This window comes from Chrysemys picta, chromosome 3, assembly GCF_011386835.1.
Source record: "Chrysemys picta bellii isolate R12L10 chromosome 3, ASM1138683v2, whole genome shotgun sequence".
NCBI lineage: Eukaryota > Metazoa > Chordata > Testudines > Emydidae > Chrysemys > Chrysemys picta.
In genome coordinates, this window is record NC_088793.1 from 134,616,120 (window position 1) to 134,631,708 (window position 15,589).

Here is a 15,589-nt window from a genome sequence, read left to right on the forward strand (position 1 = left end):
ACCGCGGTTTGCCGTCCTGGGCCAATGGGGGCAGCGGGAAGTGGTGTGGGCGAGGGATGTGCTGGCCGCGGCTTCCCGCTGCCCCCATTGGCCCAGGACGGCGAACCGGGGCCAGTGGGGGCCACGATCGGCCGAACCTGCCGCATCAGCAGGTAAATAAACTGGCCTGGCCCGCTAGGGTGCTTACCCTGGCGAGCTGCGTGCCAAATGTTGCCGACCCCTGCTTTATATGATGCATTTATAAGTTTACAAGGAAAAGTCAGTATTGTCTGTGATACCATTTCCCTAGACTATATGTAGGCCATGAGGTTAAAAAAGGAAGTGTTCGATCCAGTATTTCTATAACTTCATGTCCTATCTAGTTATTTGCTAATGGTTTTCAGATGGGGCAGCTTGGTGTGGGGAATAAAATGTGAAATACAAGTCTTAAAGAAAGTCAGTTATTGCAGTTCAAATGTATGATAGATGCCTTAGGAATTAATGAGTTGACTGCTGTGAAATTGTATAAAGCAAAGATGACTTTCCAAAAATTAAATCTCAATTTCTGTGAGCTATGACTAAGTATTTAATGTTTGTCTTTAAAGTGTATATGAGTTCTAGGTTATCTTTTGATAACTAACCTAATCACTTGCCATATTATGCATATGCTTCAAGCAGCATATGAAACTCTAGTTAAATGTATTAATTTAGGGTATGTCTTTGACTATGTTTATAGACCATTATTAATGTATCTATTTACTGTCCCAGTATGTCATTTGGAAGTGGGGATGATGAGGAAGAAAAGGTGTGCAAAAACGGTTCTGTTATTTAAAAGGTGTGGGCTAATATTTTGTGATTAAGTTTTTCTACAGGCTTAGGGTTAGAAGCATCAGGAAGTAGTAAAGTTAGCTTTTAGTAATAGTACCTTACTAAAAAATTATCAATCACAACAGCCAAAATTCCAGGTAATTTTATGAAATACAGTGAAGGGGAGAGGAATGAGATATTTCAGATTGTATTACTGGAGTGGTTTCTAAGTACTAAAGGGAATGATCTAAGAATAGATAACCTACCCTTTGTTTTCTGCTGCTTAGTGTACTTTAACTATGATCACTGCTACAACCAGGCCCATTTAAAAGTGCCCATACTAGACAGTGTTACACTGGTATGTAATTTAGATTTACTTTTCACTGTTAGTCTTAAATGAAAAGTACATTCTAGCTAAAATGTACTTCTGTAAACAGCCGCCTAAGAAAAGTTGTTTTTTACAGCACTGGCATTGCCTGGCTATCTAAAGAGCACTATGTAAAGATTATTTTCAGTTAACTTCACTTTTCTCCTGAAGTCCCTGTGTAAGTTTGACTTCCACTCTGTAGTGTAAATCCTGCACTGGGAACAAAGTTCTTAATTTCTAAACTCCTTTAAAGTTGGAATCTTGTATAGTCATCCATCTCAAGTACGGTCAACAGCCTTAAATGAGTATTGCTGGCTTCTTCACTTATTTTCTTCCACAGTTAAAAAGAACAGACAGCAACAGAACAGGTAATATCTGCCCCTTCATCCTTCATGGAAGATTTTGAAACCAAGGTAGTTAAACTAGCACATGTAGATGGAATGCCTGATTTTCACACAGGGGTACACAGTTGTAAGAACCTAATAAATTCACATAACTAGTAACATGTGCACATCCCTGTGATGTATCAGACTTATGGCATAATGGTGATTATAGTAATCACTTTTTAAAGCAAAATTAGTGTTTTCTGGAGCTATTAATAACTACTGTTTGAAGTTATAGGCTGGTATAATTGAGACTCAAATCCCACAGAGCATAAATGAGTGATTTTAAACTATTGTGAAGAAAACATCTCACAAAACTGTAGCTTCTGTAGTCAGGGACTCTGCTACTAGAAAATGCTTACTGTCATCGTGAATGACTAAAAAGCTGCAGCAAACTTAACAGGATAAAAACTACGTTCAGAACAAAAAAGAAGTCTGCCCCTTCTACAATCTTGCAGCACATTTTAGTTTATGAAAATTCATCCCCCATTGTCCTTCCTGACCTTAATTCATAGAACTGTTTCTACAATTCATGGTATACAGAAGTCAAAAAGCCATCTTGTAATATTTTCAATTTATTAATAGCTGTGGAAATTGTCATGATCCTGAACAGTGTATAGGCAAGATCTTAACATTCTACTACAAAAAAAGGTGTTACTCTTAATTGGAGTGACATAGTAACTTTATGACAATATTATTAGCTCTTATGTGAGATCGACATTCACATTTCATGATTTAGACTTTACAAGGAAGAGATAATAGGGCTTCTTAGAAGTAGCTGTGGAGTGGTTCTCCTAAAATAACTTCCAGTTGCTGAATCGTCTTCTGGCACTGGTGTTCTACTTCTTCACATTCATCTAAAAAGCAAACATTAACAAAGATGTAACTACCCTATATGCCTATCTCCACCCTCACCACTTTTCTTATGTTGTAAGATCTCCCCACACCTCCTTTCATGAGTGTGTCTTTTCACACTGTATGCTCCTTTGAGCAGGATGTTTGGGAAGCACTTATTATTTGAGCATTACTGCAGCTGAAAAGGTAATGCAATAAAAATATTTTTGAAATAAAGTTGTTTTTCCACTCATAAGAGTGCAGTAAATGTAACACCATAAAAACCTGTCCTAAAAGCAGTGCCACAGTCGGATTGTTTGGGACTTAAGTGGTGCACAGGCCCAGTGCACAGAGGTGAATTCCCATCAGTTAGTCTATGGCTCCTAAACAATGCATCTGCTTGTTTACTTTTAATTTCAGTTATGTAATAGCTTTATTCTTAAAAAAAAAAAAAAGTGACTAACATTCAAGACAGTGGATTTTTAGGATTTGTCAGTGATGGATCACTGTCTTTAAGATTGTTTTGTATTATATTAGTATTTCAAAAATGGACAACCCAGATATCCTGGTTATCAACTGAAGCATTGTAGGACATTACCTTCCATTAACTCAGCTAAGAAAGGGATGGATTCTGGCAACAGCACCATGTAGTTCTCCTTTAGTTTCCCTGCAAGTTCCACCAAAGTAAGCAAAGCAGCAAATCGAACCTACAATTAGAAGAAAAGAAAAAAAGACACTATATAGGGAAACAAGCAATACAGCATATTCTCTGAAACATAGCTTTTAATAGTCCATGTCTTAGATCAATTTAGTTCTTTTTCCATTCTCCTCCCAGGGCCTTTACTTGGGGAGAGGGGTAATAAGTGAATTCTGGGAACTGAAGTTTGCTAAACTACTTGGAGCTGGAGAGCCTGCATCTCTATAGGAGAGGCTAATGTAGTTCAGTCTCCCATAGACATAAAACATTTAGAGCCAGTCATATCTTACAGGGGAGAAGGACAGAAAATTAGTCAAGAATTAAGCCTGGCTGAAGGGATTAGACAAAGTAAGGAGGATTGGGTTTGTTAGAAGCTGGACATTTTCAAAGTTAGCTGATAGACTGTACTCCCTTTTTAAAGTCTTCAACAAATGTCCACCTCCAATGGGCCCTGAAGCACACTCAGATGGTTAATAATTCTGGCCAACCGAACTGCAGAGTGAAAGGACCCCCATGTAGAACACTACCACCACCTCCCTCTACATTACATCAGTGGAGCTCCAGCACTTTTGCTGACTGCAACTGTGACAGTATCATCAGAGGAGTGAGACAAGTCTTTTAAGAGGAAGATCCCAAACCATTTAGGACTTCAAGTGTAGTCCCAAGCTGCACCTTAAGTACTGTCTATAGAGCTGTTTTTAGAGCACTAATGTGAGCCCCACTGGCCTGAGTGTCCACGCAGGGTGGGAGGCTCACTTTCATGGTCTGTGTAGACATACCCTAAACGTCAAGACGAACAGCTTGAATCCCACCAGGGAGCTTATAACCGTCCAGCAAAGCTTATGGAGCCCTGGTGTTTGTGCTCTTGAAATACTAGCCCTCTTAATAAAATGACTGCTGCATTCCATGTCAGTTCTAGGCTCCAGCTGGTCTCAAGGTATAGTCCCAAATGGAATGCATTATTGAAGTCTAGTCTCTTCATAACAAAAGGACAAATAAGTATAGCAAGGTTCATACACAAAATAAAAGGTCTCTTTGTACCAAGAGCTGAAAGCTGGGCTCCTAACTAGTCTGGGGTCCAATAAGACCCATAGATTACACACCAGGCTCAAAAAGATAGGCTATGGTTGCTTTTGAAGTTGTGATTAACGCTTACTAATTCTTCCAGTTGCTCCCCACAACCTATCAAAATTAGCTGAGTCTTAGGACTTGTCTATACTTACGCGCTGGTTCGGCGACAGGCAATCAAACTTCCGGGTTCGATTTATCGCATCTTGTCTGGACGCGATGAATCGAATCCAGAAGTGCTCCCCGTCGACTCCAGTAATCCTGCTCGGCACAAGGAGTACGCGGAGTCGACGGGGGAGCCTGCCTGCTGCGTGTGGACCGTGGTAAGTTCGAACTAAGGTACGTCTACTTCAGCTACATTATTCACGTAGCTGAAGTTGCGTACCTTAGTTCGAATTGGGGGGTTAGTGTAGACCAGGCCTTAGCCAGTTTGCCCTCATCACAATCCCACTCAGAAAACTATTCTGCTGCATCAGCAAGTCTAGCAGAAATAGAGCTGGGTGTTATTAATTTACAGAAGGCATCACAACCCATCATTCCTCGTTAACCATACTAAGGACCAAATATACCTCAGCATGGGAGGATTAGATTTTTATCCATAAAAGTAGATGTCACCATACACACACAAACCCATGAAAAAATATTTCCTTTGATAATCAAAATGTACAGATAGGTTAAGAAAGAAAAATGCTGCTTGAGAACTTAAGAGTTTGGTTTGTATATTTTGATATGTGACGCTGATCATTTGTGTTTTAATGGTTATAAGGATTTAATTTTGAATCTCAACATCTATCATCATTAAATAAATTGCTTGACTCCCCCCACCCAACTGTGAAAATTTAAAAAAAGCTTAAAAATGAACATGGTTATCTTAAAATGATCAAATATAAACATTGAGTTCTGCCACACTTAGATATACTATAGATGTAGAACATGAACAAAAGACACAGTGAAACCCTGCTAAAACATAGGTCAATTCTTGGAGGCTGATGAACAATTGCCCATAATTATCTTCTGGCATCCACTCTGAAGCTATTCCATTCACACTGTAATAAAGGACCTTCTGTATTAATAATACCAGTGCGTTACCATAAAGAGCAAATTTCATGTCAAGCACTGACCCAGCCAACCCGCAATCTGCTTTATATGGAGAGCAGTTTAACACACAAATATTCAATTAAGAGATCACCCAGCTTCATACCTTAGGTGATGTGTGCCTTGTCTTCAGCAGAATCTGGTAGTTTAGTGGTTTCCATAGAGAATCATCTGCCATTGCAATTGAAAACTGAGCTATACATGGAATCAGGTGCATGGTCACTCTTTCCTGGAAGTTCTCTTCTCCTCCAAGCATGTTTTCTAGCTGCAGGAGTAAAATGATCACTAAGCAAGTCAAACAGAAAGGCCCAACTGTTTAACTGAGGCTTAAAAACACCCTGCTGCCCCCTCAGCCCCCAACATCAGGTTAACATTTTCTCAACACACGAGTTCAAAGCCTAATGGAGTGAGATTCCAAAGGCCAAAGTATTAAGGAAGATAAACACCAGTAAGATGAAAAATCTAAAAAGTTACATTTAAAAATGTTGATTCCCCTAAAATCTTTCAACTATGAACTCCCTCTTCTGGGTTTAGGATTTAATGGTACCATTGTTTACTGGCACATGAAAAATTCAGGTTTAGTTCTTTGGGGCGTCATATCTTTGGCTGATAAATGCTGTCTGAGAGCCTGCAAAGGGAGTACACTTGGCCTGCGGGAGTTGGAGGAGAAGACAGAAAACACTTTCATGCAGCAGTGACCCATCCAACTTGGATGTGGTGTTGGATGACACCACAGAATATCTAATTGTGTGACAGGGGCAGATTAAAAGGTCTGAGCAAAGGAGAAGGAGCTGGAAACTCCTCAGCTTTAGGCAAGTCACTTAATGCTTCCAATACTCCAGTGAGGTAGGCAAGTATTAATTTCTCTATCTTGTAGATGAGAAAACTGAAGTGCAGGGGTTATTTAGGTAACGTGTTGAAGTGCTTTGATGACAAATACTAAAATAAAAAAAATAATAATGAAAATAAAACGGGAACAGGGAGAAATTAATCCAAAGAAGGTCAAATCCATGACCAATTACAAGGAATACAATCTGAACATTTAACAGTCAGCAATAAACCTTTTAAATGAAATGGGAATACAATACTTGGATAATCTCTTTTCAATGTACGTGTCGGTACCTGGTCAACTAGGGGCGCCATCAAGGTTTCTGCTCTCTCTTTGCTTACAAAACGCTGGGTATCAAAGAGGAAGATTTTGTGCATACAGTCAAGGATGAACTGCAGCAATAAGCAGCTCTTTTCAGTGCTGTTCTCAGAGTCAAAGAAAGCTTCATCTGCATATGGGGAAAAGAAGGTGAGGAAAACCCATGAAGAAGCCACTTGCTCCACAACTGGCTATAATGAAAGGAGAGATTACTTAGCAGCCAATGTTACCATCCCTCGCTAAGAAATAAGTAGTAAATGGCCTATGGCCTGGATATCATGGGATTAAATCTAGTCCACATATCCCTATGAAATGCAAGGTGCAATATGGCCTTTTAGCTCTTTGCAGTTCAGAATATTGTTGTTTAGACTAATGCTGGATGTGGCATACAGCTGGGGAAGAAGGGGAGCACACAGCTTGTGGGAAAGGTGCTAGGGATTAACTGAAGAACCTGACAATCAGTGCAACTGATGTACATGCTGCCTAAGTATGGAAAAGTCCAGTTACCAATGTGTTTGCTGGTTGCCTGAGTTTTGAAGTGGGGAAGGGAAAATGAAACAAAACAGCAGCAGATATTTCATCAAGTAAGTTGAGGAGCCCAAGCCTGGCTGGTGTGTTGTATATGACCATGTCAGGGGAGGCAATGAGTGAAAAGTAAGAGAGCAGAGACTTGAAATAGGCTTCACACATCCCACAACTGCAACTTTGGCTGACTCCAAGAGAAATTTAATGAGTGGAATGACTACCCGTGGTTGAAGAATATTCCTCTCTTTGGACTTCTGGCCCACACACCCCAACTAAAGACATCCTTTTGCATCCCCCCAATGAGTAAGCCACCTTGCTGTAAGATGCAAGAGAAAGCAGGAAGAAAAAGTGTGTGTGGGGGGGGGGGGGAGGGGAAGAACACTGGTGGGAGGCAGAGACAGCAAGCTCACAGTGATATAATCATAGAATCATAGAATATCAGGGTTGGAAGGGACCTCAGGAGATCATCTAGTCCAAACCCCTGCTCAAAGCAGGACAAATCCCCAGACCAATTTTTGCCCCAGATCCCTAAATGGCCTCCTCAAGAATTGAACTCACAACCCTGGGTTTAGCAGGCCAATGCTCGAACCACTAAGCTATCCCTCCTCCCCATATTTCAACTGTTCCTTCTTTGATAACTATAGTAATTGGAGACCTACCAGTTTTGGAGCTGTTAATCTTATTCAGGGTGTCAGCAAAAGGCTTCACTAAACTACCAGCAAACAGCGTGAAAAGACCCTTGAGCTTGTCTGCAATGCAATCGGCTAACCGGTAGAATGTCAACAGTCTGTCCTTTGAGGTGCCCTCTGATTTGGACCAATCATATAACTGAAAGAGAGAGAGAGGGGGGAAGAGGTAAGTTTTTGCTACATTAATGCAGTTGTAAATACAGATGTGCTAACACCAAAGGATTATATTCAAATTCCTACCTTGAAGAAGAGGGGTCTGAAAGAAACCTCCGAAAGCTTCATGACCATGCTAATTAAACAGCTAATAATATGAGACTCTGTTCTACCAACTTCCTCCAGATCATCCTAGAACAAGTGGAAGGTATAATTCAAAATCAATACAGTAAGACTCACAGCCTGATGAGCATCTTTTAACAAAGTCTGACTTTATCTCTATGTTTAGGTCCAAGATACATTTGTGTAGCTAAAATTTTCTGTTCACAAGGAGCAATCTCTCACTGCACGTCTCTCATAGCTGAATACACAATTCTCAAAGGCACAGAAAATGCATTTAGCAGGAAACGACCTGACACATTCTTATAAAGAACTTCTAAAATTAACATTAGTAGAAAACCACGTCCATTCTTGCTCTTTAAGAATTGCCAGTACTCCACCTGTGAGTGCTCTGTTCTGAAGTCCAGGGCTTTCATGAAAAATGCTGTCAACTCAGATTGATGGGAAATGAGCTGGTCTCTCTCCATACCTGCAATGTGTTCTTTAAGAATGTCCATAAGGGGACCCAGGCGGTTCTGTAAAAGATCAAACAAAGACAGTTGTGTTACCCCATAATTAAAAAAGTCACATCCACAGATCATCAAATCAACTGAACTCCTTCCACATTTTTTTAAATTAAACAGGTGACAATCATTGTCTTTAAACAAACAAACATTCCCATTCACAATGTTGGAAACCCCAAATTTGCAACATTAAGAACCCAAAAGGTGGATCTGACTAAACAAAATAAATTTGATTTAACTGATTTTCATTGCCCAAGCCGAGAGAAATAAAAAAGTTGACAGGGTGTAAATAACCTGGATTTTATAAAATTCTTTCACTTCTGGTAATCTAAGGCACTACCAATAAAAGTGAAGACATGTTGGTTTACAGTTTATGACATAAAGAGGCTGTGTCCCTTTAAAGAGTTTTCTTTCCCTCCCCATCCTGGCAGCAAATCTTAAATGCCCAAGCATGAGGTAGTCGCGAGGCCCAGAGGAAAGTTGTAATTCCTAACGTACATCCCTAACAAATAAATGAAAGCCTTTATGAGCAGAATTGTCTCCCATACTTGCCATCTAGCACATGAATACTCTAGCTTGGTGGATCCCTCCCTGTTCTAACTTTTTTGGTTTAATATAAAAACGCATATTTAAACTATAATTATATTTCCATTCACTTTACTAATGAATGAAAAAAATCATAACCTTCCAAGCAGTTGCAAGTTCATTGTAACACTTGGTAATCGCCGGCAAGAGAACTCTGGGACCAAGCTGTGTAGCTAACATAGTTTTCAGTGATGTTAAACGGAGATTAAGCTGGGATGAAGGACCCATTTCCACTGCAATCCTTTCCAAGCGAACGACCTATCAGAAAATCCAAGAACAAAAAAAACCAGTGAAACGAATCTTTCAAGAGCTGATTTCACAATAATCTCCTCTAGAAAAGTATTGTACTCTAGGAACCAACAAATAAATCACCTACTTAATTTTAAAAGGTTTATGCTCAGTTTAATTAGCATTTGCAAAGCATTTTGGAAATGAAAAGCACTACATTAGTGTTAAGAACAATTATTAAAAACAAAGAACCATTGTAGTTGACTCATATTAGATTCTTGACCAGTTCAGCTGTGTTACTACTTTAAACACTACAATTTATGAAGTTTGTATACAAGACGACTTCTCCTTCAATACATGAAATCTGAAAAAGGGGATTCATCAGTGGAATAAGCAGAGGGTCATCACATCCATTCTATGTATAAAAACTGGAGTTTTTTTTATTATATACATTTGATCAACTTACTGGTGCAGGAGAAAAACCCTCAAAATCCACATCCCACCTCCTAAAGGAGCAAGCTAAGTCTCTGAAAGGTTGCAGGAGGAGAACACCAGCAGCATCATTCCATGATGATTTAACTCAGGGGGGCTGAGTAGAAGCAGTCAGGAGATTTCCCCCAACCACCCAGATGGCAAAATTCTCATTTTAATTCACTGCAAAATCCTGCATGACCTCTATAATTTGAGCTTCCTCATTCTTGCCCCTCACCCATATTAAAACAGTGATGGCTCACCTGCAGCAAAGCATCCAACAGATAGGGACTAAGGAAGTGTGCTAGTGTTGCCACAACTTTCAGCAGCGCAGTCACCGCGCTGAGCAAGTAAATCTCATTGGAGACCAGCTCCTTTTTGTGTTTTAGTGTCTTCAGCAACGCTGGCATCAGCCTGCAGATAATCAAGTAAAAACATACAGAAAGGTAAATCATTGTCAGTTGCAAATTTGGAGGCAAATTTCCAAATAGGCCTCAATCCAGCCCATAAAACTACAGGCACAACTTTCATGTCTAAAATTTCTACATGCACAATTTCAGAGTCTATTTTTGAAAACCTGGCCTTCTGGGATTCACTTCTCTATTCTATTTCTCAAAAAGCTGTGAAGAATATTAGATTTATTTTAAGGCTCCACTACACTATGAAACTGACCATTCTTATCAAGGCTAAGGCATTCTTAAAAAGCTGTTTATTAAATGCCTGAGTTCCATATGAACAGGCAGGACTAAACAGAGTTGTATCCTAGCTATTTTCCAACTGTGCTGAACAAGGTTTCTATGTTTTAAATACAGCCAGGCTTACAGTGGTAATATAGGCCATTTGACAGATTCTGCAAGAACTTCTGTGATTATTAAATGATTTACAATTCTTACACAATTAGTGCATCATTTGCTTCAGAGTTCTCTCACTATAAGTACTCAGGAGGACTCTCTGGAATTGGGAAGCCTTTATCCATTTCTACAAAGCACACTGTGCATGTACAGACTGCCAATTAATTTAACAAGAGTTTAGGCCAGTCTTCATCTGATGCAGTTCCTGCGGCAGTGAATCCTTTTATGAAAATGATGATACCTTGGAAGCTGAGGTACTGCTAGTGCTTTCAGTGTATAGGTGACCTCGGCTATACACAGCAAAGCACTTCCCATCACATTCCTTTCTTCCTTCCTCTCTGAAGAAATCAGGTCAATGGTGGCTTTCAGAACAGGCACAAAAGGCTCTGGATGGTCTGTGCCAAAACATTTGCACAGTAATTTGAGACTGAACAAAGCAGTCTGCCTGTTGATGGCTTGCTCCTCTTCCTCTTCATTTATTTTACGCTGTACAATAGCGATTAGCTCTGGAATTAGTTCTAAGAGCTGCCGAACCTAAGAGAATGAAAGAACACACAAATATGAAATTAAAAACATAGCTAGGTCCAGATCCTGCAAGTTACTGTGGGTGGGTGGACCACATTTTGGTACACAAAAGGTACACTGCTAATGCGAAATTCACATTTCCATCTGAAAATTCTACACCTGCCCTTACACACGACACCTCATTAGCAGAAAGGTGCAAACAGTTTAAACAAAAAGAACGGGCTTAACCCTTTCCCTTACTTGGGCCTTCTGCCAACGTGTGCGCTGCTGCAATTTATTGTTCAAGAGATCCATTGCTTTACGTCTCACAGAAGGCAGCTGGTTGGTCATCAGTCCGCTAATGACAGGGATAAATGTCTGTGTCGGCAATAAGGCATTGACCTGTAAAAAACAGCAACAGAAATGTTCTTTCCTGTACTGCACCATCCAACCCCCCCAAAAAGTAAAGAAGTGTGGACTTCCTGAGAGCAAAGAAGGGAAAGCATGTCCTGATAGTGCTTTGTTTGTGAAAGGAAAAGGAGAAAGTAAGTTCCTGCTACAATATTTAACTCTCACACCCTAACTGCTAGCCACCAATTAGGAAATAAACTACCTACTACTTGCTCTGCTTCATTTAACCCAAGGATTCCTACATCGTTTTCTTCCACTCCAGGCTGCAGTTGGCTAGATATCGCTCACCACCAAAATAATCCTTCTGACATTGCTCCATGCACATTGGCTAGGAGTTGTGGGACAACTAAGTTTCTAAGGGAAGAAAATTCAGCACCAGTCACCCTGAGAACTGAGGAGACCTCTGATCCACAGCTCCACTATTGCTGCTAGGGCACCAAGCCAACATAGCATCTGTACTTCTGATTTAAAAAAAAAATAAGACTTGAAAAACACAGTAAGGCTTGTCACTCCATTTAAATTCTTCTGGAGAAATATTAACTAACTAAAAGTCAACATTAAAAGTTGTAACTAGAAAAAACACCAGAAGGCTATTTTCATGCTGAAAATATCTAGATGGCTGTTTCCAACCACCAGGATACTTAACAGAAAAATGACCATCACTGAGTTTACTTCATTTCGTTTGCTCTGCCTAATAATACTGCTGGCACTAGAAAATTAAAGTAACAATGCATCAGGTCCCAAATTGGTTGGTAAAGATTACTAATGAATTATGTAATATTAAACCTTCTACAAATGTTCCAAAAATAAAATGTTATATGCAGTTCTGTTGTAGCCGATGGTCCCAGGATATTTGCAAGACAAAGTGGATGAGGTATTATCTTTTATTGGGCCAACTTCTGTTGGTGAGAGAGACAAGCTTTCAAGCTTAGACAGACCTGAAGAAGAGCTCTGCGTAAGCTTGAAAGCTTGTCTCTCTCACCAACAGAAGTTGGTCCAACAAAGATATTACCTCACCCACCTTCTCCCACAAAAAATAAAATGTAACAGAAATGTTATAATCATGATTTAAAAAAAAAAAAAAGGAAGGAAGGAAGGAAAAGCAAAACCAGCAAGTGGAGTAATGAAAACTCACTTTATCTAGCATATCGTAAGACTTATTGAGCAGAGCCCTCCAAAACTTTGCTGTTGGTTTGTCTGCATTTTCTTCCACTGAGTGTGCCACAACATTTATGTAGCGAAGAACTTCTTCTAATAATCTAGATGGAGAAACATCTTTTAATGAGTAACATTTACAAAGTGATTTTATTCCTGGAGGGCAGGAAATTTCAGACAATAATGAGGGTTAATAAAATACCCAGTACAGAAAACTATTTACATTAAATCTAGATATTAAAATACAAAAAACCATTAGGAAATAGTTCAAGTTGAGCGCACATATTAAAAGGAGTCCATCTAGTCCTCCAACCATTTATCATCATTTCCAAAGAATAATAATTCTGCCCAAAACCTCAGGAAATGTATGAAAGCCTAGAACCAGGTAAGAAGTGCAGCACTTCACTTGTGCCATACATCCCTTCTTTACTTACTGTCTTCCCAGGCAAGTTACACCTCCCTCAAAAAATCTAAATTTTGCTGCACTGAAACATCTACTACATTCAACTCTTTTAAATTACATTTGTGATGACTGTAATACTCTCATTCTGACAAAAGGGCTTTCATCGATAAGGGATTTTTTCTGGGAGTGAAGGAGCAACAAGTGTTTTGGTTAGAAGAATTTCAGATATAATTTCAAATTTTTAGAGACCCTCTTATCATGGCAGCTACATGCTCATGTAAACACGTGAAGTCAATACAATAAAGTAAATCCATGAAGTCATGCAAAGCAGACAGATTTAATTTTTAAAAAAGCACTTCACTTGTCAAGGATAAACAAAACCAAAAATCAGACAACAGTTAAACCAACTGAAAAACAACCTGCTTGGTGTTTCACTAGAGAGACATTAAAGAAAATCCTTTTTGTATTTATTCTCCCCAAATCTTTTTTCAAACACTATGAAGATCTCCCACTTAGCAACATCCTTAACTTGTAACGAACATAAGACATTTATAGGGGTTTTTCCCTTTTTTTTGTGTACCTCTGCTCCAGCTCCTGTAGCTCTTCAGCTCCATCACATTCGACTATCTGATTAACAAAAAAACCAAACAGTTGTTAGGACTGTATTACAGTAACACACTGGAGCTGCTTCCATGAAGGCTATGTTAACATTTCAAGTACAATTTTTCCGCAGCTGTAATTTAGCCATAAAAAAAATTAATGACAGGATGAAACCCAAGAAACTCAACTAAAGATTGTTGTAACATTTTTATAGTACATCTATTGCTGATGAATGACATTGGATTACCGCCTCAGGTAACTGAAGTCCTCATGGAATGCACAGGATTGGCATGTGCAGTGCAAGCATGCCTCATACTATTCTATCAATACGTTTCAAACCGGAGATGGAGGGATCACCTCTAAAAAGAGGAGTTGAGTTTCCATGGCCTTTCAGGCCTTGGCCTCTCTGCTGAGACTACCAGTCAAAGTGCCCAGCCTACTAATACCAATTGCAAAGGCGGATTTGTGACCGGACACTTATCCACTAGAAAGAGACAGACCACTGACACATTTCACGTAAGCCACCAAACTGTAGTCAGATTGATTGAAAAATGCTACAAACTAAGGCTGGATTTGAATCAGTGACCTATAGGTGAAAAATGTCACATCTCATCAGTTCTCTGCTGAGCCACCCAGTTCCCCTAAACTGATGTTTTAAAAAAAACCAAAACTTTGATTCTTTAAGATTTAATAGTATAATTTTTCACCCCTGATTTAGTGTTTTACCAGATTCCAACGCTATATGAATTCACAAAATTCCAACACTATAACTCAAAAGATACCTGATAATATATAATTCGAAAACAAAAAACAAAAGGTACCTTGGAGTTATAATGCTGGAGTCTGGTGAATCCAGATAGTGTGATAGCAATCAGTTATTGAGGCTATTTGCCATTGACTTCACTGTGGCCAGGATTTACCTAATGTTCAATCACGCAGGCTAAGTCTCTTTGTAAGAGAACTGGAAAGGAAAAAGAGAAACCCCCCAAAAGTCCCCCCAAACTTTTACTAACAACAAATTGCAAAAAGGCTTCAGAACTGTGTAAAAGCCAGTCGGCCAAATATACTTCAGAAAGCTAAAAGAACATATTTGCTCAGAATGAAAAGAAAATGACAAAAAAAAACCTGCATTACCTTTTTCACAAAACTTTGAGAAGCCAAAAGCTGTGCCATGAAGGAGACAGATAAAAATTTAAAATGTCGCAGTTGTTTGCCTGAGTGAGACTCCACATTAAAAAGCTGCACTTCTTCATCTTGTGTTTTCGTCTTGCGTATTAATTTTTTTGGTCCAGGATCATCTGATGAAACATCCCCCCCTCCAAAAAATTATTTTTTCAGCCATGACTAAGAAAAAAGCTTTTGATTGACAATTACTAAAACTGAAATAAAATGTTGCAACAATTAAAGGGCAAATAAGTGCTGCAGTGTTCAGTAGCTGAGGTAAACTTGGGTAACTGAGATTTAGGGTCCAATCCTACAGTCCTCACAATGGCAAAATCCCGAATGACTTCAAACAGGAATTTTGCTTGTGCAAGAATGGAAGGATCAGGCTCAAAAGAGTCTTCTATATTTTTCAATATATTCTCCTACAAAATGCCATCTGAAAGTCATCAGTTTTCTCTCCCCAGCGTGTTAATTTTTAGATCATCACAGTGATTCTATACAATAGGCAAGCCCAGAGCTCAAGCAGAAGGGCAGGAGCACTGTTCTGAACTCCAGTCAGCTTTGTGCTAGCCCTATTCGTTTTGCAAAAGTCCCAGAATCATCCCTATATTAAGGCAGAAGCAAGACACTAAAATACAGGAGAGGGAAACATGTCTCCATTTCATTAACTTTTAATACAAATATTAAGATTTTGTCTGATTCTTCCTGTGTTGTAAATTGCTTTAAAGAACAGCCTTATAAAACAGGCACATGCTATATTATACATGCTATGTTCTATACACTAATTATTATGGGTGGTCCCTTTTTATTTTAAACTAAACTACTTTGGGGCATCTTACTATATTCTATG

General features: G+C 39.2%; 2 protein-coding genes across 7 annotated transcripts in view; one reads left to right on the forward strand and one right to left on the reverse strand.

Annotated features, from left to right (window-relative positions):
- The window catches only part of LGALS8 (galectin 8), a 39,971-nt gene extending 39,421 nt beyond the window's left edge, over positions 1-550 (forward strand). For 2 of the 4 annotated variants that reach the window (XR_010599782.1, XR_010599780.1), the window contains one exon: positions 179-550. The gene's annotated coding sequence lies outside the window, so the exon portion shown is untranslated. The remainder of the gene's footprint in view (positions 1-178) is intronic. The other 2 variants (XR_010599781.1, XR_010599783.1) reach the window with 1 other exon arrangement.
- Positions 551-2,098: 1,548 nt separating this feature from the next.
- Positions 2,099-15,589, reverse strand: part of HEATR1 (HEAT repeat containing 1) — a 54,596-nt gene continuing 41,105 nt past the window's right edge. For 2 of the 3 annotated variants that reach the window (XM_005291185.4, XM_065589058.1), the window contains exons 32-45: positions 14,710-14,873; positions 13,556-13,602; positions 12,553-12,676; positions 11,268-11,408; positions 10,744-11,036; positions 9,915-10,065; positions 9,052-9,210; positions 8,245-8,379; positions 7,832-7,936; positions 7,562-7,730; positions 6,353-6,507; positions 5,337-5,495; positions 2,969-3,077; positions 2,099-2,393 (exon numbers count right to left, since the gene is read on the reverse strand). In XM_005291185.4, coding sequence (XP_005291242.2) covers positions 2,305-2,393; positions 2,969-3,077; positions 5,337-5,495; positions 6,353-6,507; positions 7,562-7,730; positions 7,832-7,936; positions 8,245-8,379; positions 9,052-9,210; positions 9,915-10,065; positions 10,744-11,036; positions 11,268-11,408; positions 12,553-12,676; positions 13,556-13,602; positions 14,710-14,873 — 2,000 coding nt within the window. In that variant the 3' untranslated portion in view covers positions 2,099-2,304. Of the gene's footprint in view, positions 2,394-2,968; positions 3,078-5,336; positions 5,496-6,352; positions 6,508-7,561; positions 7,731-7,831; positions 7,937-8,244; positions 8,380-9,051; positions 9,211-9,914; positions 10,066-10,743; positions 11,037-11,267; positions 11,409-12,552; positions 12,677-13,555; positions 13,603-14,709; positions 14,892-15,589 lie in introns of all 3 variants that reach the window. The other variant, XM_005291184.4, reaches the window with a different exon arrangement.